The 23,400-nt window shown below is 37.1% G+C and overlaps 1 protein-coding gene across 1 annotated transcript in view; it reads right to left on the bottom strand.

The window, feature by feature from the left end:
• Positions 1-23,400, bottom strand: part of LOC306884918 (uncharacterized protein) — a 34,146-nt gene that overhangs the window by 2,285 nt on the left and 8,461 nt on the right. Inside the window, exons 3-19 of the mRNA XM_079441157.1 lie at positions 20,233-23,000; positions 10,214-11,879; positions 7,030-7,077; positions 5,740-5,858; positions 4,050-4,260; positions 3,590-3,729; positions 3,385-3,511; positions 3,258-3,293; positions 3,017-3,156; positions 2,730-2,856; positions 2,050-2,204; positions 1,824-1,950; positions 1,484-1,516; positions 869-981; positions 553-682; positions 276-415; positions 37-160 (exon numbers count right to left, since the gene is read on the bottom strand). Coding sequence (XP_079297283.1) covers positions 37-160; positions 276-415; positions 553-682; positions 869-981; positions 1,484-1,516; positions 1,824-1,950; positions 2,050-2,204; positions 2,730-2,856; positions 3,017-3,156; positions 3,258-3,293; positions 3,385-3,511; positions 3,590-3,729; positions 4,050-4,260; positions 5,740-5,858; positions 7,030-7,077; positions 10,214-11,879; positions 20,233-23,000 — 6,204 coding nt within the window. The remainder of the gene's footprint in view (positions 1-36; positions 161-275; positions 416-552; positions 683-868; positions 982-1,483; positions 1,517-1,823; positions 1,951-2,049; positions 2,205-2,729; positions 2,857-3,016; positions 3,157-3,257; positions 3,294-3,384; positions 3,512-3,589; positions 3,730-4,049; positions 4,261-5,739; positions 5,859-7,029; positions 7,078-10,213; positions 11,880-20,232; positions 23,001-23,400) is intronic.

Here is a 23,400-nt window from a genome sequence, read left to right as displayed (position 1 = left end):
TGTGCAAATAATTGGTCATGTGAAGGTGATACTAACTTGTCTGACTGGATACAAGGAGCCGATACAGGAAAGAGAACTGAATTTATGCCAGTTTGTGATTTCAATGGGCTCCAAAAGGAACTGGCGCCCCCTGTAGTTACTATGCTCACATAACACCCAGCTGCAAAGAGATTGACATGGTTTTGATACAGTATATGAGAAAATTTCATACACAATAGTCATGATACCACAAATGTACTAATATGAATCAATAATATGAAACACTGCAAACTCACCATCCACTGTTGACCCTGACAGAGAGGAAATGTGTGTTAAATCCTTCCTCCCACATGTTGGAAATCTGTGAATCAATGGTGACCTCCCGACCCTCAAAGCACTCCAGTCCAAAGAGTGAGATTGATGGCACCGAAAAGGTCTGAAAGAGAGAACAAACATATATATATATATATATATATATATGAAGTAAAATTTCTTGTCTATAGGTTTCTCATTGGATCATTTGTCCACGTCTTTTCCAGAAATATATTTAGTAAGAAAGCAGTTTCTTCTCACCATTGGAACTGCTTTGACAGAGTGAATGCCCGAGTCAGTTGGGATGCCCATGCTGGTCAGGTTGGGATAATCTCCTTCAGACAGAACATACATGTTTCCTGTGAACTTCTCTTCTCCATAAAGCACCCAACTGAAATGAACAGAGGTATACAAATTCAGAGTGTCACAATCTGAAAGATATATAGTGAATTTGAATGCATGGTAAATCTAATGTTTACATTTGTATGTGTCTACATTTTGGGGTTCGTTGTATACTTTGATAGCTCATCCATGCATACATCTAAGCATTTATCCTACCCTAAATTTTCTCACTAACCTTTCTCCCACCACCCTGCAGGACTTGATAGTGAGACTTTCAGGCAAACAGCTCTGGTTCTGATGACAAACCCTGCATGTGCCCTGGAAATCCGACTTTGAGTAGAGCAACACCTGCAGCAAAGGGAAAGAGAGCATAAATGTTTCATTAAATGCACTGCATTAATGATGAAGATTGCCTTTATATACTACTGTTCAAAAGTTTAGGGTCAGTAAGATTTTATTTAAAGAGATGAACACCTTTATCAGCAAGGATGCATTAAATTGAAGTGACATTAACAATTTTAACACTTAAATATGATTTCTATTTCAAATAAATGCTGTTCTTTTGTATCAAAAATATTAAGCAGGGCAACTGTTCAACATTATTAATAATAATGTCTCTTGAGCACCAGATCAGCATATTAGAATCATGTCTGAAGCATCATGTAACACTGAAAACTGGAGTAGTATTGTTGAAAATTAGCTTTTCCACCAAAGGAATAAATTACATTTGAAAATATATTAAAATAGAAAGAGCTATTTTAAATTGTAATGATATTTCACAATATTACTGTTTTTACTGTATTTTTGATCAAAAAATGCAACCTTAGTAAGCATAAGGGACTCAGCTCACCTCATTTCTGAAGCTGGGTCCTTTACTAGGTGCCTGAAATACATAAGAACAACCTCATTAATCAAATCAAGGACAAAATATTAAATGGAGTATTAATATATTAATACTATTTCAGCACATCTAGTTGAGTTGGATTGCAGGCGGTTATCAGATTATACACATGAATTGACGATGAATTACCATATGAAAAGATGAGTAACTGTTAGTGAATTTGCCTCTCAATATTCTTTAATATTTACTCTTTATTCAAAACATTTTCAACCACACACAATTTGAGTCAATAGTCCTTGCACAAACTGTTTGGATTAGATTAATGAATAATGAAATGCCTCTGACTTACTGTGAGGATGGGCTGTATGGAGAAGATGCGGTAGTCTTCAGAGCCCCAGTCTCCACAGTTGTTGTAGAAGCCTTTCTCCAAGACGTACTGATTACCTGAGAAATCCACATGAGAGTATGCCACCCATCTGAGGAAAGAAAGAAAAATAAATGATTAAAACATGGCTCGATCTGCCAGACTGCAATAAGAAATTGCTACATTCAGAGACAGAGAGATCAGAACATACGCTCCACTCAGCACGTGGATGGAGCGGGTGTTGATGCCAAACCCAAACAGCTCCACATCTGCGACAGCTTCTGTCACCTCAAACGTAGGCTCTTCATTCTCTGCTTTCTCCTCTTCAGGTATCCCATATAACACCAGCAGGGGCTCAGACAGGTCCTACAAGAAGCAGACATTACAGTTCTAAAATGAACACTTAAAATTTTATCTAAACTATTCATTTAGTTTATAATAAATTTTAATGATGAAGTGCACTGAACACAAAAATATTGTTAAAAAATAAATAAAAAAATAAATGTGTAATATTTTCATTTTTTTAAACCAATTTACATGTATGTATAGCTAGTCACAGAAAATCTACTTAAAATATTTAAAAACATTATATATTGTTATTATTTGTAGTAGTAGTATATTAATACAATCAAATTTACACATTTTTTAAAAATATTTTTATTATAGATATTTACATACAGTACCTTTATAGTAACAGAAATTCTATTTAAAATATATTTTAAAAAGGTACTGCATTATTGTTATTTTTATTATTATTAGTAGTAGTAGTTATTAGAGCATTTCCATTATTAAGAGAACAAACATTTTAATGAAACTAAAAACAATAGTATAAATCTTGGTGAGATTTTATCATACAAATAATATTAAATAGTCAAATTTATTTCATCTTACAGCTTGGATGACTCGGACCGAGCGCAGCTCTGAGTTCACTCCTCCCCACACCCGCCAGTCATGGTACTCTCCCTCCTCCAGAAGATACTGGTGACCCCGGAAACCCTCCTTCTCATAGCCAACCCAGCTATAAGACAGATTGAGTAAGTTAGAACAGAACAGAATAGAGAACAATACAACAAAAATAAGTCAGATAATGTCCTGCATACTATGCATAGTAAATATATCAGTTCCTGCTCTCTTCCTAACTTTATTCTCGATCAAACACACATACTTTCAATACTCACCAGCCTCCAATAACTTTAAGAGATCCTGCACTGAACATAAACAATGATTGCTGCTTGTCCACTCTTGACAGGAAATCTCTCATGCTGGTGTAGATTTCTCTGCTTTTGCCAGTAAAATATGACTTTTCGTAGAGCACAATCTATTGAAAACAAATTACATCAAACATGAATTTTCCTTGAACTCTTAAAGAACATCAAATACTTTACTACTTTATTAGATGGCTGTTGATGTAACACTTACTTTTGGCTCATAGAGGTTCTCCACTCTAGGTTCCCCCTACAAAAAACATTTGTATTAATATACCTCATTTAATACTGATATGCTATTGAATCATTAGCAAAAATTAAAAGGAGACTGAGATGCTCACTATTTTAAGTGGGTGTAGGGAGCCCACATACGGATGTGTGACGCCCCAGGCGGCTGGGGTGGGGAATCCCCCGACTTCAAGCACTCGTGGGACACCCTGAAAGAAGGGCTCTGCAAACACCAACCATCTGGAGGAGATCAATCACATGATAAACACTGTGAGCGAGCCCAAATAGAATGGAATTTGGAATAAGCTGATCACTCACAGTCCAGCATTGAGGATGATAGAGTTTGCTCTGACTGGGAAGCCAAAAATTCTGGAGTCTTCTGACGTGTCTCTGAATGTGACCTTCTTGCCGTCTGCATTTTCTTCTGGGAAAAGGCTGATTTCAGGAACGCTGTAATCCTGGAAAGGCAAAAATCAACAACAAAAATCCTTACAAAGACTTTACTTATGTAAGCGCGAGTTCCTAAAAAGTCTGTAAAAGTCCTGCCAAAATACTGGCACAATTCTTACTTGAGGACACAAGGTGGCACACTTGAACCTTTCATTATATGGCTATGATGTGACACTGACAACCCAAAACAAAACATGGTCCATGGCCCATCCATACCAGACACATTTACAAGCTAAAACAATGTCGCCTCTTATGGTCTGTCTACGACAGAAGGTTTATGAACTTGAACTTTCAACAAACAAAAAAAGTCAACACAAATCTGACATACTCTCACTGCTCGCCGTATAGATCCGATGACAAACGTCCTCTTTAGCCGAGGCTTGGACTCATGGTCCTCTTCCTTATGATCCTGTGTTGTTCCATTCTGCTGATCAACCACTTCTTCATCCAGTGGTCCAAATGGATTTGTCAGCTCGATGTCCCCCTCGTCCAGTGCGACCTTTTCTCCTTTGAATTCTGGTTTCTCATACAACACCCAACTTTGGAAGACAAAACAGAAGACTTGAGGAAAAGAACATATGCTAACACTTGAGTATATGGACCAGTTCTCACTATTAACTAGTTGCTTATTAGCATGCCTACTATCAACACATTGGCTGTTTATTAGTACATATAAAGCACATATTCTGCATGACCATATTCTACATGCCTAATTCTACCCAATACCTAAACTTAACAACTACCTTACTAACTATTAACAAGCACCAAATTAGGAGTTTATTGAGGTAAAAGTCATGGTTAAGGGTTTGTTAATGGCGAGAATTTGACCTTAAAATAAAGTGTGACCGAAGTGTGACTGTTTTGAACATTGATTATAATAATAAATATTTCTTGAGCACCAAGTCAGCATATTAGAATTATTTCTGAAGGATCATGTGACAACAAAGACTGTAGTAAAAATACATGGCCTAGCAGCTATTACCCTACCTTAACGTTTACTTGAAGCACATTAATGCAAGTTTTTGGACACCTGATGGAGCAAAATCATTAGAAACAACATGATGGCTATGTTATGACATCGTCTGGCAAACTACAATTCTGCTGACATTGTCTGATCACTCAGATAAATTACAAGGGCAAACATGAAGTTGCTTATGCAACTGTTAATTCATCAGCCAGCTCTCTTTGAGCTGAGTGAGTGAAAAAGGTAGATAAAAAAAGGTGTTCATATCAGTCTAAAAAGGTATAATTTAAAAACAGGAATTACCATAAGATAGAGTTGTGCGTTTTTTCAGTTAATGATATTTTGCAGTGATTTGGAGATGTTTTATTGCTGGGAGGTTGGGAGAGTCTGCATGTTAAGACTGATGTGGAATGTGTCTGATTCCCTTCACTATCCCATGTGACTACATTATTTATTGTGCATTAATATTTACTCCTGTATATTTACTGTTCTGTGTCAGTAATATTTTGCATGATCCTGAACAGCATTATTGTATTATGTCTATGCTTATGAAACAAGCACAACCTGAACCATTTCAATATTTAATTTTAATTACTTAATTTAAGTAATTAATACTAATTTTGGCCGATTGCTCTGTAGTTGCAGGATAACGCCCAATAAAAAAAAATCAACTGATCAAAGGTGAAGATAGTAAAGACTTTAACATTGTAACAAAAGATTTCAAATAAATACTGTTCTCCTGAAAAAATGTATTACGGAATATTAAGCAGCACAACTGTTTTCAACATTGATAATAAAGCAACAAATCAGAATATTAGAAGGAGTTCTGAAGGATCGAGTAATTGCTGCTGAAAATGAACATAAACATAAAAACTTCTGAAAGGTAGTGTATATTGCCTGCAAACATATGCATCTTCACAACCTAGTGCCCTTAAGTGCACATTTAAAATGATTTACAAAATAAACACCAGAAGTGAGAGAAATTTAATTTATATGTGCATGTTTTTGTAAGCATATCAGTTCAGCAAGGAGGTGCTGTTTGTTTGCCACTCACCCTCCTCTGATCACTCTGATTGAAATAGTGTCTGTAAACTCCCACGGTGTGGCGTCCACAACATCACCACGCACTTCAATTCTCTGACCAGTCATTCCAGGCTTATCATAGATTAACATCTAACAGAAAAAAAGAGCTTAAAAAAGTCCCACCAATCTTTTCTGCAAAGACTGCATTGTTTAATATTGAACCATCTCAACCACTAGGGGCAGCAGATATGCTAATATTGGACAAGGGACAGTATTCATTTGTCCTGAACTGTCAGTGAAACGTCCATTCGCACTGTCCTACTTTTGAAAGGCACTTTTATTGTCTCAAAACCTTAAGGCTGCAATATCACACTGACTACAATGTCAGAGAAGGAAAGGACAGGAACATGCAAGAACAAGCTTGGCAAGCCAGTTTCGGTGATCTTTTCTAAATCTTTTACATTGCATCTGATGAAGAACACAAGAATGTCAACCAAAACTAATTAAGTAGAGATGTATGCGTAGTAAAAACTATGAATTGTCAAATATATAAAATACACATTTAGTAAATGTCACCGTGGCAAGTTGAATCATGCATACTGGAAAAGCGTTATTGTGGTTCCCACCAGACAGCAAACCTGAATGAATGAATACTAAAAATGCTAAGAGAAATAATAAACATTGTCTTTTGAGATAATATGAATAATTCTATTATACAATATCATAAACAATAAATTTTATTATATATCAATTTTATCAGTAAATCTATGGGGGCGGGGGGTTACTTTCTCCAGTCCTTCACTTGACGTTCATTTGACATTACAGAATTTCTACAAAATCTTACATGAATGTTCTGGAAGCATGTTTCTGCCATAAAGAATGAATGAATGAATGAATAAATAAATAACCTTATTTTCTAACCTCCAAGTAGAAAACACACAAAGTTGGTGTGTCAGTACTAACAATTCATGACCTATCTTTTCTTTTAAAAAAATCATTTGAAAAAGAACATCATGTCACTTGCTGTTAGTCATGTCATTTGTTGTTCTCTTTTTATAATCTTTGACTGTCCAAACGTGCTTGGCAGATAGTGGGTCTAAATGTGCAATTAGCACCATCTGCAGAGCACTGCGAGCCTGTTACACACCCACCAATCTCTCTCACCTGTTCAGAAATACCAGCTCCAGTTTTTCCACACAAGTGGAAACCAAGCACATTCTGTCACTTTTTCTTTAATATCATAAGCACATGCAGTAGAGCGAATATATGCAGGGCTTGGTTTAGCCTGATCAAGAAAGGACATTTGTGTGAAATATCTCACCTTCCCAGGTCGAGGATTGAGTTTGCCATGCTCCTTTTCTTTTGTGAGCTAAATAAAGAAAATAAATATTTAAATGAGACGAAGCCTCATTCAAACAAACAAACAAACAAACAAACAAACACACAAACAAACAGATATAAACACAACAGTGAGTAACTTCTATTTTAAGAAAGCATTACAATTAAAATTTTCAGAGTATGTTTGCACAAGTGGATAAGTAAAATATTATGCTATTATGATAAGATTAGTCAGAAACCACAGAGACAATATTATCAGACATTCCTTTACAGTGTTCAGTTCAAACCTTACATGAATTTAGGATAATTAAATGAATAAATCATATTCAGATGCAGCTACTTTGACTGAAATCCAGATAATCACCTTTGACATCTCAAGAAAACACTACACTCCTACACCTAACCTTTGACAACAGAAGAACAAGTACTTTACACAAAACTTGATGTTTCTACCTCTCAAAGTCACACGAGAGGCTCACGGCCTTATTGTCACCAGACTCTTAAAGCAGCACTGGAATGCAGCAAACATTTACTGAATGGTGTGTAAGACAAGCTGTTTGAAATGTTTATTGTACTTAGACCTCCTCAGGGAAATTATATACATTAGGGGAAACAAACTGAGAATGACATCAACACTGTAGATCTGCTGTTAGCATCTATGATCCGTTGGCTTTTTGAAATGGAAATCAAGAGGTCAGCTTATCAGGTGAAATGGTCAAGAGACTCTTGTGTGGATTAATGGCTTTAGAGGAATGTAAAGTTTCTACAGTACATGTCAAGATCTCATTGTTTGTTTGCAAATGCCGCATATTTATGTATGTAAGAGGTGATGAAAAGCCCTTCCCAAACTTTGCCGAGCGACATGCCTTTGCACTTGCAATGAGACATGGCAAGGTTAGAAGAGACAACATTACACAAGAGCCCAAGTCAAATTTCTCTGTTTGCATAGGGGGATGCTTTTAATGAAAAGTCAAATACACGAGTTACATAATGCAGATGCTATACATCTATAAACCACCCATATGTCAGTCTTACTGTCAGCCATCATGAAAATATGTTTTCCAGAACCTCAGAATATTTCAAATATGCATAGTGAAAATGGGTGTGAGATCTCTACGGTCGATCGATCCACTCAATGGAACAGTGAATGTGACATCTTATAGATATCTAGCCAAATTACACATGCTGCTTAAAATGTGCCTACTTTTGTATGGGGTGGATCTTAAATTTAACTTCTGGATATAAACCTAAACCTTTAAAAATTGACATTTTAGAGAGCTTTTTACTGGTGGCTACATCAGCCACATCATTCTTATGAAGAGCTGTATACTCCTAGCATCCAGTAGGAAACTGAAAATGAGTCTATATTCTGTAGCCTATATAGAGGGTCTCCACAAACTGATATGTGTGAAGTATGAAGGTGACACAATTGTTTTCTCTATGTCTGTTCCAACTGCCAAATATACAGTAAGCTATTGCCAACCCAAAGAAAGGTGTGTCTGAGCGGGACTCGACATAGCCTGTCATAGAAAATTATCAAAGTTAATTAGAGGAGGCAAAGTGAACTCGGATTAAGATTATAAATAGCGTCACATTCCATCAACCTCTCCTTCTTTCCATGCCTATTGACAAACGCTCCAGGGACGAATGTTCTACTCATACATTTCTGACCTGTCCTCATAAAGTGCCAATTCAGCTTGATTATTCCCAGTGGTTTTTCCTATGGGAAAAACTGGCTATTTTGTCTAACATGATCATACTCTGAGAAATGCAATCAATAGAAAACCAGCTTAATTATTTACAGTTTCAGTCAATTTTCATTTTGGTATAATGAAAAGATGTAATTTCAAGAAGAATATTGCTCTATGCATAATTACAGCATAGGAAACCAAAAAGTTTTCTCTGTCACTGAAACCTAAACAATTATTATTTAGTTGTTGGGGGTGGGGGGTTAAGTTTGCATAATATGATATCATTACATGCAGGATAGGAAGTAGGATGCTCCTGCAAAGTGACAAATATAAAGATTTTTGCATATTGAATTTTAATATAAAGTTGGATGTGGGTTGAACTGTCAGATAACTCAACATCATCACTCTATGTCAACACTCCATGTCAACATAGAGCAAGATCAGTATGACTTGAATGACAGAGGTCAACCTGTGTTTCACAGTGTGTGATAATGTGATAATTTGAAGCGACTCCCTAGTGACAAACCTCTCAATAAATCGAAATCATAGACTTCTTGCCCTTAGTAACATTACTAATTATGTCCCAGAAACAAATCAAACTTGTGAGACAGTATTTAAAGCCTTGTATGCAAATCACTGAAGCATCATGCTTTCCAAAAAGTTTTTTTTGGGGGGATTTGAAAATATCTGAGGCATGAAAGTGAGCATGATTCCTTTAACAGATGAAGGTTACACCTTCCCATAGTATCCATAAACCCTAACCAAACTACAGTTTTGGTGAAGCTCCTTTTGGTTAAAATCAAAATTTGACTTGCAAACTCAGGCTCTGTACAGTAGAGAGAAGCAGTAATAAAAAAGACTCTACAGAGCTGCTCATTGTCTGTTTTAGAGGACAAGAGGAAACGTGAATATTGCATGAGGACTGAGGTAATGTATACTCCCATCAATCTCTATTGTAAACCCTTATTGGTGAGGTGACATAACACCCCTTCTAGCCTTTCATTCACTGAGGTTTAAGGCTGAGGTGCTCGCTCCAACTCCTGGAGAGTCTTGCAGAGTTTTATGCAGGGTTTAGTTGCAACGCTAATGATGCAGCCAAAATTCTAGTCGGGTCTGTAGGAACAATGTAGGAGGGTTGGAATGAAGCTCTGCAAGATATCCAGGAACAGGGCTGAGTAGACTAGGTTTAGGGCATCTTACACCTGACCAGGCCTAAAAACAAAGCCCATCATACGTTTTATATATCCAGATACTATGTTACACAATGCTTGGTGTAAGTGGTTTCATATCAGGTTACACTAAGAGGCTGACTAAGACTGGGAGAAACAGAGCAGTGACATAATACGAAAACAACACTCTCATTGATTCCATGCCCTCATTCTCATAAACTTCACCATGGAACTCTGTTTCAAAGAGATTTTACTCTTATAGTGTTTGATGATGCCAACATATGCATTTTGACAAAGCAATACTCACATATGCATCAGGGAAGGCTCTGTATTTGAGGAGTAAGTTCCGCTCTGGTTCTGGATTTTTATTCACATGGAAGCTCTTGGTGTCATTGATTAAAAGACCTCCGTCAAGACTACTGCTGCGCTGAAGACCCGAAGGTTGAGAGTTCTTGAGGAGTGTTTCAGACGGCAGAGAGCGGTAAAGTTCCATAGTGGACTTGTGGTCGAAACTGGAGGTATCTTGCGAGTTGTGTTGGACAGATGGAGGCACGCTTATTCGAGAAGTTTCAGCAATCCCACTGAGGGAATTTGATGGAGATGCGAGGTGCGAGAAGCGCTCAAAACGGGAACCAAGCAAGACATCAGATCCCATGGTGGCTGAGCTCAGCCGCTCGTGATTGGGGCCGATCTCAGGGAGAGAGGCAGCACGGAAGATGGAGCGGTTTGAGGCCTTGCCATTCTCAGTGTGCTGGAAGAAGAAGCTGTTTTCCAGGCGAGATGAGCCTCCATTCACGAGTCCTTTAGTAGAACTTTCGTCAAGACTCAGATCGTTGAGGGAGCCCCTGCGCATGACGATGCTGTTGAGGGCCGAAGCTCGCAGAGGCAGAGAGAGCCCCCGATTTTGGGTCTCTCCGAGCTGCTGTTCCTTCATCATGGTCAATGGAGAGCGCATGTCTTTGGGTGTACTCCAGTTAAAGCCAATGTCTACAGGCAAACTAGAAACTCCATTCAACAACTTTGGCTCAGTAATAGGTGAGATTGGAGTACGAGGAGAGAGTAGAGTAGGGGGTGAGATTGGTGAATCCTCTTCAATAGGTGGCAGTGAAGAGAAGGGAGTGTTGGATGGGGTTCGTTGAACCCTTTGCCGGATCGGTCGCTCCATGCTCTTGAGAGTGTCTACCAGGTTATCCATTTCTGAGGAGGATGAGGAAGAAAGCGGCTCAGGGTCAGTGGGTGAGGGAATCAGCTCTATTCGCGTAGCTTGGAAAACATCAGAGGAGTAGTCATCTGCCTCCACAATCATCAAGCGGGAATCGAAATGTGCCTGTGAGTCAATGACTGTTTTTCTTATCTCCTGCTCTCCCTCTCCCTCTCTCACTACAGGTAAACTAAGCTCCACCCTGCTCCTCCTACTAGTGTAACTCTTACTACTCTGATGAACTTCGCTCTCCCCAACTTTCCAGTTACTGTTGTCTAGGCTACCGTCAGTCTCTGAGGAGAAAGCAGTAGGCTGGGTCTCGGGAGAGCGAAAATTAGATGTGTAGACTCCTCTTTCATAGCTGGGGGACAGCTGAGAGGAACCCAGGTATGTGCTATCTGTGAACATGTAGTCTGAACGCTCTGTGAAGCTGGACTGCTGTTCTTCAGAGTTAGAATGGAAACTTTTCCACCTCCTCTCAAGCTCAGGACTGGCACTGCTTGGTTCTGACTGATCTCTAAGCCTAATGCTGTCCAATGGACTTTCATAGTTCCCAAAGTTGCCCTCTTTGTCAGTGCTGACAAGGGACACTTTGCGGACCACCATGGTATCCTCTCGGCCCTCTTGAGAAGATGATGGTCGACTGAGCTTCATACTAAGCATTGTGACACCAGAGTTCATGTCTGTATCAGATCCAGGCTCAGTTTCCACTTGGTTCTCTGTTTCTGACTCTTCAATCACTGTACCAAGAACAGTGGATGCACGAAAGAACCTAGAACAAAAGGATAAAAGTCAAATAGAAAAAACATTAATCATGTTTTAGAACGATACTCAGCACACATTTTAAAGCTTTTAAAGATTTTATAGTATGTGACTATAATATGCTTGAGGTCTATTAGCAATAAATATGGACAACCTTGACATCTTTAGTTTTAAGAACAAATTCTGTTCATGTGGTAAGCAATTTGAAGCTTGTTTAGTTTATGAAACCCTGAATAAATACATTCATATTTAAAGTAGAAGGATAAAAAAAAGCACTTAATACAAATGCACATGCAAAGTAGAAGATCATGCAAGGAATAATTGTCCCTTTCTAGTATGGGAGTGTATTGCAATGTGCGTAGGTGAGTTTCTGGAGAAACTACGTGTTAAAGGGTACTTCAAAATGAATCACAGCCTTAATAGCTTTAATCCCACACCATACAATGGCAAAAAGCTCAGTGAAACTTCAGAATCTATTCCACATAAAAATGTACTAATGGAACAGACTATAGTTATGTAATGATTTGACAACATGAAGCATGGAACAATAACAGTAAATTAAAAATCAATAAATGTGTAAAAGGTCAACTGCTTCTGTTATCAGGGCATTGCCTTCTGGGAGCAAGTGGCATCTGTGGTGTTGTCTTTTTCAACACGCATAAAGATACAGTTCATAACATACTTAACTGCAATAAAATATATTAAAATAAAATAAATACAAAATAATTGCAATGTAATTTATCACTGCCCTTAAATGCGATGTCTTTTCATCTTTGTTGTAATGTATTTTTACCTGTCACAGCAAACATCATCAACTGATTATGATGCCACTATTAAAAACAAGAGAGATAATGTAGTGTATATATTTGTCTGGTTATAACTTACAGACATATTAGAAAGAACTAATACCAACATTTTATTTTAATTTTTTTTACAGAATATACACTTATTTGGTTAGTTAAATATTATCTAAACAGGAAGACCCTTGGCTTTAGATTAACACTCATTCCACATGCAGTCAGACTGAAAACAGAAAAAGTATAACCTGAATGCTAACATGCTACATACTAGCATTAATATACACATCTAACCATACAGGTACATACATTTGAACAATATAACATTAGCAGTTTAAGTTTACTTTCACGTTATCACAATTAGATGTAGAGACAAGATAAAGATAAAGAGACAGGACAAAGAGGAAGTGTCACTTCATATCATCTAACTCTGAGAACAGAGAAAAAAGTTGCTATATGTCAAGCAGTTTATTCTTCACTGCATTTAGCCCTGAGACATTTAAAGGGATAGGCATGAAGTTGTATCAGTTGGCAGAACTAGTCACTCTGGATCAGCTACGGTAAATGACACCCCCTGGTGGTAAAACGGAGCCTTAAATTCCATCTTTGGTCCCTTGCAATTAAAGAAATAATCAACAGATTTTAATAATATTAAAAATAATTTAAAAAAAGCCTTAAAAATGTACACTCACTAACTATACTGCACCACCCTACACACTTGTGTAGAACATTGTGGGCCTACTTATTCACATATTAGTTTAGGTGAATTTCCAGAGCATTTTGTTTTGTCTACATTCTGAAAATTGTTGTGGCTCTGATTTGGGTGGTGGCCAAGCTCTGTTTTGTGATTCATGTGTGTTCACAACACTAACCTCACTAGAGAGATAAAATAAATTAAAACAAAACATTATTGCCTAAATATAAGTGTTCTTTCAAGATGTCCGTTCAAGTTGCATTGATTCTCTTACCTTTGGTTTAGAGGTTGGTGCATTAGGAATGTAATTTTGTGTGTGTGTGTGTTTAGCCAATTCACATGCTATGTGACACACCAGAGATATCTATAAATGTCCCTGTTAGTTAAGGTGTAGCTTAAAGACTCCATTTCCTGTAACAGAAATGGCATCTACTGTATAATTGCCAACTGGTGCCTAACAAGCATTTTTGAGCTTTTACACACACATTTACACAGAGGTGTAAAAAGTAGTCAAAAAGTTTACTCAAGTGAAAGTAAAGATACTAAGTGAAATTTTTACTCAATTAAAAGTACAAGTATCTGGCCAAAAACATACTTAAGTAAAAGTAAAAAAGTACTACTTTAAATTGTACTGAAGTATTAAAAAAATAGAAGTACTTTTTTCTTTCTTTATGACAGACATATAGAAGTTTGGTTAAAGGGAGAAAACAAAATGCAATGGCACAGGTCAAACACATATCTAGTGCAGTGATAACAATTAAAATTCAGCACAGCGGAACACACACACACACACACACACACACACACACACACACACACACTAGGGATGCGCGGTATACCGATACTGGAAAAATACCGGAATATATTATATTTCAAACGGTACGATATCATAATTTTGCTCAATTCGGTATTTCATACGCTGCTGTTGCACAATGCACCTGCAGGTGGCAGTGCTTCCCAAATTGCTGCGCAACCGGTAAATGTGACAACAGAACAACGCGACGGATCAAACAGATGAAACTCAGCGCACCCAAAATTAATAAATAAAGAGAACAGTAGAAGTGAAATATGGCATTACTTTGGATAAAAAACAGATGACAAAGGTGAAGGAACTGACCTTACTGCACCTGTATGCAAGCGTTGCTATAGCCCTAAATCATGTTGCCACAGGAGCACATCAAATCTTTTTAAGCATTTGTCGCTTGCTCATCCTGATCTTTTCAAAGAATTAAGAGATCGACAGGTGAGTGCATCATTCATAAATTCAGATTTGAATTGATCTTTTATTTACATCTGATCAACGCACATTCAGATGTAATACAGTAAGCGCAAATGTGCGTGAGAGACACGCTAGAATCAATTAAGTTTTGGTCACGTAATACATGCACTTGCATTTCATACAATCAAATTTTAATTGGATATGAACTGAGCAAGAGTTTTGCTATATTAATTTTATTATCAATGATATGAAGGGAATGTTTCTGACGCGCTGCCGACCACTAATATGAAGCAAGTGAGAGAGTGAGATTTATATTTAATGCTTTTTCTTTGGTTGAGTCTGAAATGTGAAAACAATCTGAGAGAGAGAAATAATAACATTTGGATATATTTTCATCTTATTACTTCAGTTAGCCTATTTATTTTTTTTTCTCCAACATCAAAATGTAACCTATGTTCCCTTTATGTTTTTTGTTACACACACACACACACACACACACACACACACACACACACACACACACACACACACACACACACACAGACAGACAAAATTGCAGGGAAAGGGATTAAAAGGAAATTCAATGAATGAATTATGTGTTTATATAGCGCTTTGTGTATTACTGTACACCCAAAGCGCTTTACAATCATCTCCTCAACCACCACCAATGTGCAGCATCCACTTGGATGATGTGATGGCAGCCACAGTACAACGGTGCCAATGCGCTCACCACACACCAGCCACACACACACCAGCCACAGACACACACTCAGACAGACACACACACACACACACACACACACACACACACGTGTGTTTTACTATCCTTGTGGGGATTCTCCATAGGCGTAATGGTTTTTCTGCTGTACAGACCGTATATTCTATTGCCCTACACCAACCCTACACCTAAACTTAGCCCTCACAGGAGACTTTGTGCAGTTTTAGATTTTCAAAAAAACCTAATTCTGTGTGATTTATAAGCTTTTGTACCCGTGGGGACCTCAATTTAGGTCCCCACCGTGACAGAAGTCCCCATGAGTCTGTGTGTAGTCAGGTTTAAGTCCCCACCGGGATATAAAAACCAAACACACACACACACACACACACACACACACACCCACACACCTTTTATTTATCAGATGAACACAAATTAAGATGAACTACACAAAGTGAATATGACAGTAACTCATACAACCTCTGTTAATGAATCAATATTTTTTTTAACTTGACCGGCGTGTTCACTTTGTGTTGTTTCTGAAGTGGTCCTGTCCCCTTGCATTACACAGACTAAAAATCTTTGCTTGTGTTCATCTGAAGAAAGAACGTCATAAACATCTGGGACAACATGAGAATCTTAATTTTTAGGTGAACTATCACTTTTAATAAAAATGTGATGCAGAGGTTAGAAACATATTCCAGACAGAATGCAAGAATGGGCTGAATTAATGAGGAGAGTCATAGAATTAAAACATACAACATTAACGTTTTGAAAGGCCACTTTTTTCTGTTGTCTATGCCACTGTCTAAAAGGATAATTAATCTTTTAATTGTTTATTTGGGGCATTTTTATTTGGGCTTTTTCTCAGAAAATATTGCTACATAATTATTAGTGACTAATTATATGAATTAATGAGCAAATCATGTATTAAAAAAATATTCCTACTCAATGTGTCACACAATGACATTATTAAAACAACTTATCCACTACCTGGTAAGAACATCAAAACATGAATTACAACTAAGTAAACATACAATGTTCATTTAAACACTTTTTGGAGATTTGTAACATTTAATAAAAAATTAAATATTCCCACAAAAATATTAATTATATTTAACTTTTCATCACTGATTTTATTTGCACTCAATCTTGCGCATTCAGCCAATATATTACACAACTAATGGCTCTATCAAAACATAAAGAATAATGAATAAACTTAGCTACATCAGATTTGATGGTGAACTTTTGAACCCACACATTTACCTGATGAAAGTCATAACTGAAGTAGAACTATGTGCTCGATGCGTGAAAACAATGATCATTGGTTCTCATGTCAAGCATGCACTTTTGAGCTTCCGTTTACCATATTTAATGTGCATAAGATAAAATAAAAATGTAATGTACTTTTTAAGTTGAAATAAAATTGTGAGTAAAAAGTACTGTTTTTTCTTCAGAAATGTAATCAAGTAAAAGTACAAGTAGTCAGTTTAAATTGTACTTGAATAAAGTAAAAATCCTCCAAAATAATACTTAAGTAAAGTAATGAAGTAAAATGACTCAAGTATTTTACACCTCTGCATTTACATGAGCATTCTAGACTGTGGGAGAACCATCTAGTGAATTGAAAGACCGTTTCCCAGCAAATCCTCCTGGAGAGCATGTCTGTTTGTTAAAAACCATCATCAAGTCAAAGGTCTGTGTAGATGATGCAATACCTCCCCCATGGGTGTAATTCAATTTTAGATCTATCTGTGATTCTATCAACAAGATTAATTCAAATGTAATACTATAACAATGCAATACAATTCTTTAAATCTTTTACATTGTTATAGTAAATAAAAGACTCTTGGTAAGTGCATGCTAAGGATTAAACAATGTGTGTCAGCACTCATTCCCAAATGAACATGCACAACACATTTGCTCCTCCATAAATTTATATCAACTTGACGTCTTTTCAGTTACATTTCTTGAAAGAAGAACAGCAGATTAATAACTGAATATGCCCATGTAAGTATAATGTCCAATCTATTTTTACAACTTCATGAGCACATTTTACTGACAATCATACTGTTCTCAGAAATCTCCAATTCATTGACACGGAATGTTCTGTGAAGCTTGTCCGAATTGTTTTGAGTCAGTAATTAAAAGGGGGCGGGGCTTAGCAAAGGGTCAGCTGCACTTTATACTTCATCAGGCTTATTCTTCACAGTTTACTATAGTAATTGTAGGGATTATTTCAGCTTTCCCATGCCAAAAAAGGCACATCAACATTGGAATTTCCTTGAAATCACCTATATAAGCCAGGTAATTCATTTCAAATAAGGTCAAGGTGAGTCATGGACAGATGTCCTCCATCTAAGTATGTGTTATTGCCTTTTTAAATGTCAAATCCAAAATTAAATAGCACATTTACACTTCCAGGCAAAAACGTTTCACATTCTGCTCATAACATGTCTGATGAGACAGCACTGATAACAAGGCTGAAGCGTAGAATATGCAAATAAGAACATGGTAACGGGGGGCCACATTTTGCATACAAGGTTGAGGATGTCTTTCATAATGTTTGTCTGTCACTTGCATAACTGCCATCATTCTAGACATCCACATACGAGGTATTGCTCAGAGCTACAGTAGGAATGTGCATTGATTTTTTTTTTTTGCACTGAAATATGGTCCCACTGATGTTGCTGCCTGTAATTTGTTTTGTAACACAAAAACTGAAAGCTGTTAAAATGATTGACATTGGTGAATGTGACAGGTTTTATCTGAGTATTTGGCAGGGTCTCTGAAAGAATACAAGACTGACAATATAATGTGCTGTATGAAACCTTGCAATTCACATTTATAGTAACAGAGGCTGATAAATAAAACCAAACAATAGTTACGTGAATTGAACTAAACTGAACTGAATGAAATACATAAATTCTCACAATCAAACAAGTGCTTATGCCTCTATGATGCATGGAAGAATATCTTAACAGTAAGGTTGAAATCATAAGGATTAACTGCTGCATTAAATATTATAAACTACAATAAATTAAAATAATTCAAATTTAATTATGTTTTTGTTAATTGTGACCCTGGACCACAAAACCAGTCTTAAGATGTATAAATCTCGAAATTGATATTTATACATCATCTGAAAGCTGAATAAATAAGCTTTCTATTGATGTATGGTTTGTTAGGATTGGCCGAGATACAACTATTTGAATATCTGGAATCTGAGGGTGCAAAAAAATCTAAATATTGAGAAAATCGCCTTTAAAGTTGTCCAAATGAAGTTCTTAGCAATGCAAATTACTTATCAAAATGAGGTTTTGATATATTTACAGTAAGAAATTTACTAAATATCTTCATGGAACATGATCTTTACTTAATATCCTAATGATTTTTGGCATAAAAGAAAAATCGATAATTTTGACCCATACAATGTATTTTTGGCTATTGCTACAAATATACCCCAGCGACTTAAGACTGGTTTTGTGGTCCAGGGTCACAATTTATAAATGTAATATTGTTCTATGTTAAATCATATTTGTTCAAAACATATTCATGTTGCATTTGTACAAATGAAGATCAACCTGGTTTAATAAATCCTGTAAAAGTATTTATTGCTTGTTATGTTAGCCACCACATTTAACTAACACACAGGGATAATGTAAGCATTACCAAAATCTAAATATGCAAATCCATCAGTCACATTCCTGGTGGTTATACTTGTTTGCCAAAAGTAGCATTCAAGAGGATTTCATTTGTTTTGGCATTGGCCATCATTCATGAGGGCCATTTCAAGAATGTGTATCATCAAGTATGAGTCAATAGCATACTTTGAACTACCTTGCATTCCTTCCGCAGCCTATCCCATTCAAATGAACAGATGAGATGTGAGGTTGCAAGTGGGTGAGGCTTTAAATAACCTGTCCCTTCTTGGCACAAGAACTTCAACCTCACTGACACAAAAGAATTTAAGTTCATCTTAACAAATCTAAAAGAGACAGAATAATCATTCTGTATATACTGCATACAATGAAACTACCAGAGGGAGAAACAGAAGCAAGAATATAAAGTTGCTGAACACGTGGAATAAGAATGGCGCTGTAAATAAACAACTTTATGCTCATATCCATCTCCCATAATTTGGCTTCATCTCATATATCACTTACATACATACAAATTAACAACTATAAATAAAGGTTCTCCATAAAATAACCCCTTTTTAAATATATTATTCTCTTCATTTCTGCATTTCACTTCTGTTCCAGCTTGAGCACACACTCATACTTAAAACTTGGCATGGTGTACTGCAAATATTGATGGTTTAACGAGAAACTGCTTGCACTGTTCCTCATTTGTAAGTCACTTTGGATAGTGGCGTTAGCTAAGTGAATTCATATAAATGTAATGTGAATCACTTTAGGGGTACATTTCAGTCAGAACTGAGGGTTTGCATTACATGGGAAAAGTGCGCAATTCAAACACGGTAAGCTGAATTGAATTTGTATCTTCTCTTAAACCACGCATGAATTATAAATAATATATAACATTTAAAAATAATTCAATATTTTGTAAATTACTTGATTGATGCATTTTGTATTTTTCTTCATAAATAATGCTTATGCAATTTTTTTCTGTTCATTTATTTATTTTTGTGGTTGTGGTAAAGAGTGTAAACTTATTTTTGGTTTGTAACCGGTGGCTTTTAGACCTTATCTGGGTTAATTTAAATATTGACCTACTCCTGTCTGGCACCCGAACACTTTAATTGAGTCATTTAAGTATTGATTTAAACTGTTTTTGGGGCCCACCACTGTTACAATACTGTAAATAAATGCACAAATACAATTATTAAGAATAAAACATAAAACAAAATAAAAACACTTATGCACACACACACTAATTGCCTATATATTAAAAACAAGATCATTTGTATCTCACCTTTCACCTGGTATTAAACTTCTTGAAAGTAGCTGATCAGGAACAGCATTAACTTCTGCGGAATCTTCGTTTTCCCTTCTGTTGTCTGGTGTACGTTCGCTGATTTGTACCCAGTTCCTGTGAGTGATATTATCTTTGACTGACTTTACCTTTGTCACTGTCACCTCTCCCTGTTTGTGGCTTGTGTCTTTGGTGTGTCTGAAGGTCTCCTCTGTGATATGTGCACTGTTGTGTTCTTGACATTCACTGTCTTGTGTTCCTGGGAGAAATGTGGCTATATCCACAGTTTCTTCACCGCTGGTGTATTCCTCCCTCTCAGCGTGGATATCAATGATTGTTTGGTATTTGTACCTTGCCGTGTCCTCCAGTATTGTTATCTCTCCTCTTGACTGCTGCGGGGCCAAGGGGTGGAGACAAATTTCCAGGTGACTGTGTGTTTCTATTCTTGAATCTGCAAGTGATACCTTCACTGGCTCAGAGAAGGGAGGGGCCAAAGTGCATTCTTCAGGGCCACATTCTTGATTGACTGGTAGGGTTAGTTTCAGTGGAGCAAGATGGTGAATCTGCTGCTCTGCTTGACCTGTCAACACTTCAGTGCCTCCACATACCTCTGCTTCCATTGAACCTTGCATGGCAGATGGTTCTCTTGTGATTTGGACCATTTGCAATTCATCTCTCTTCTCTTCAACCACCTCATATGTTTCAGAAACCTTGTTATGTAACATTTGCTGTTGTGATAAAATATCCATGATTTGCTCTGATCCGGTGTCTTTTTCTTGATTCGCTAGAACTACATACTTATCATCCCCTAGTTGACTTTGTTGCTCTACTTCTTGGCCATATTTCTCCTTTACAGACATGTGAAGGCCATTTCCAGTGTTCGTACTCTCTGCTGTGGTTTCAGCCTGGTCTTCTGTGATCTGCTCTGATTCATTATAAATATCATCTAATCTACCTCCTTCCTCCACTTCTGGTCCACATTTCTTCTGAAGGTCATTTCTAGTAGTCAGAACTGCTGTGGTATTAATCTGGCCAATCAACTCATGACTTTCTTGAGTAGATGCCCCCTGAACATCTTTCTCAGGATCTTCATATTCTTTGAATGTTTTCTGTTGTGTGTCTATCTCTGTCTTTGGGGTTTGAGAGCTGAATAGCTGGTTTGACACAGCTAAGTGAGGGGGAGGATGAATTATGTAGGCAGGTATGTCAGAGGTCAAAGCACTGGATGTACCACTGTCCAGAAAATCTGAGGAAGTTTCTGAAGAGTTTGGCGATTTAGCTTGGTTGCTCTCCTGGCTTATTTCGTCTTGTTCTGATATTTCAGTTAGGGTTTCCACGTTTGAATGAGAGATATAGTTAGAGAGACCTCTCTGGGAATGGTCAGGGCTGATGGAGTCTGAGGGACCTGAAAGGTCAAAGGTGACACTTTGCTTAATGATGGTGTAGGTGCTTGACACAGCTGACTGAGTTAAAGTCACATCTGACTCATTCTCAAGAAGGACAGGTTCAGCAGGACTAGGTTTCTCTGAGTCCGTGGCATACGTTGACGAAGAATAATTGTTGGTTTCGTAAGATTCCACTGAAGCTGTCTCACAATTAATCTGAGGGTGAGATTCTTTCAGTAAACATGAATCAGAAGTGGAATGTACAGTGATTGTGGTTAAACTCTGAGGTATTGAGCTTAAATCACTTTCAGAAACATCAGTATTGGAGAGAGATAAAATTGGCTTTTTATCAGTATCAGCATCCAAACTGTTCTCAGTGATTCTGGAGGAGGACACAGTGCTAGACACAATCACATCTGGCATGGATGAAACATTATCGGCACTGGAAGGGTCAATGTAGACAACATCACCGTTGCTGGCGGACATGTTTCTGTTATTTGGAGCACTGGTTTGAGAATCTTCTGCCTCAGTAGATATAATGTAAGGTGGAAGACTGGAGGAATGTTCTGGTAGGGTATCAGCAGAATATGAGTGTGAGCTGGAACTCTGGGTCACAGTATTGTTTGAGGTGAAACCATCAAGGATGACAGAGGTGGAACTCTTAGGAATGGAAGAGGTTACATATTTTGATTCTTTACATTCCATCTGCGACTCTTTTTGAAAAGCCATTTCATTATTGTTAGGAGTAAAATCTATGGTGATGGTATTGACCTCAACATCTGCTGAAATTCCTGATTTAGATGTTTCAGAATCAGAGAAAGGATGATCATCCCTAATAGAAAAACCACTTGGGTTCAGATCTATGTTTGAATTATGGACTGTGCATGTGTCAGTACTTGCTGCAGTTTCCAGATCAGGAACAGACCTGAATGAGTCAGTAATGTTAGACTCAGAGTTGGAGTGCTGAGAGCTGAAATACTGAGCAGATTTATTTTCAGATGGGCTATCTGGGGGTGTCTGGTAAACATCACTATCAGACAGTGAAGAGTCAATATATGGTATCGATGTACTGTCCAGACCTGAAGGCATAAAACCTGCATCCTCCTTATTAGGCCTAGACATATCACTCAGGACATCCTGGGACTGGGATTGGTCAGAAGAACTGGAGGGTTCTGGTGCAAAACCAGCCGGGTTTTGTTCTGTGTCTACCTGGTTGTCAAATTCTTCTTGGTCACTGATATGATCCTTGACCCCAAGGACTTCACTATTGCTTGAAAGATCCTGGGTTACATCTATTTTCTTCTTCTTTTTCTTCCAGGATAGGGATACCGCAAAGCCCTTGGTTTTACGAAGGTCAGTCTCTGAGTAACTGTGTTGCACTTTCTAAAAAAATAAAAGGAAAAGAAAGTAAAGAATGTAAGTAAAAAAAGAAAAGAGGTGTAGGGGAAGAATGAATACAATGAAAAAGAGAAAGAAAGAAGACAGATTAATGATAATGAACATTTACATAAAATAAAATAATATAATATAAAGATACATTCATATGCATCATGACATTTATATAAATATGTCGCAAATGTAAATAAACATATTTATTTCTGATCCCGTACAATCTTACTTGTAAAGTTAGGCACGAGAGGAATGAGATAATCATTCATTGGAAAGAGTAGGCTTTTTGTTACCCTACCCTAACACCCTACTATACTAGTTTTATTTACTGAATGTGACTCAACCACTTTTACTAATGACAACGAGAGCACAGAACAACAGAATGGAAGCACAA

Source organism: Barbus barbus, assembly GCF_936440315.1.
Source record: "Barbus barbus genome assembly, chromosome: 19".
In the NCBI taxonomy this organism is placed as follows: Eukaryota; Metazoa; Chordata; class Actinopteri; order Cypriniformes; family Cyprinidae; genus Barbus; species Barbus barbus.
Note: the sequence above shows the minus strand (reverse complement) of the source record. Positions and strands in the feature narration are given on the sequence as shown.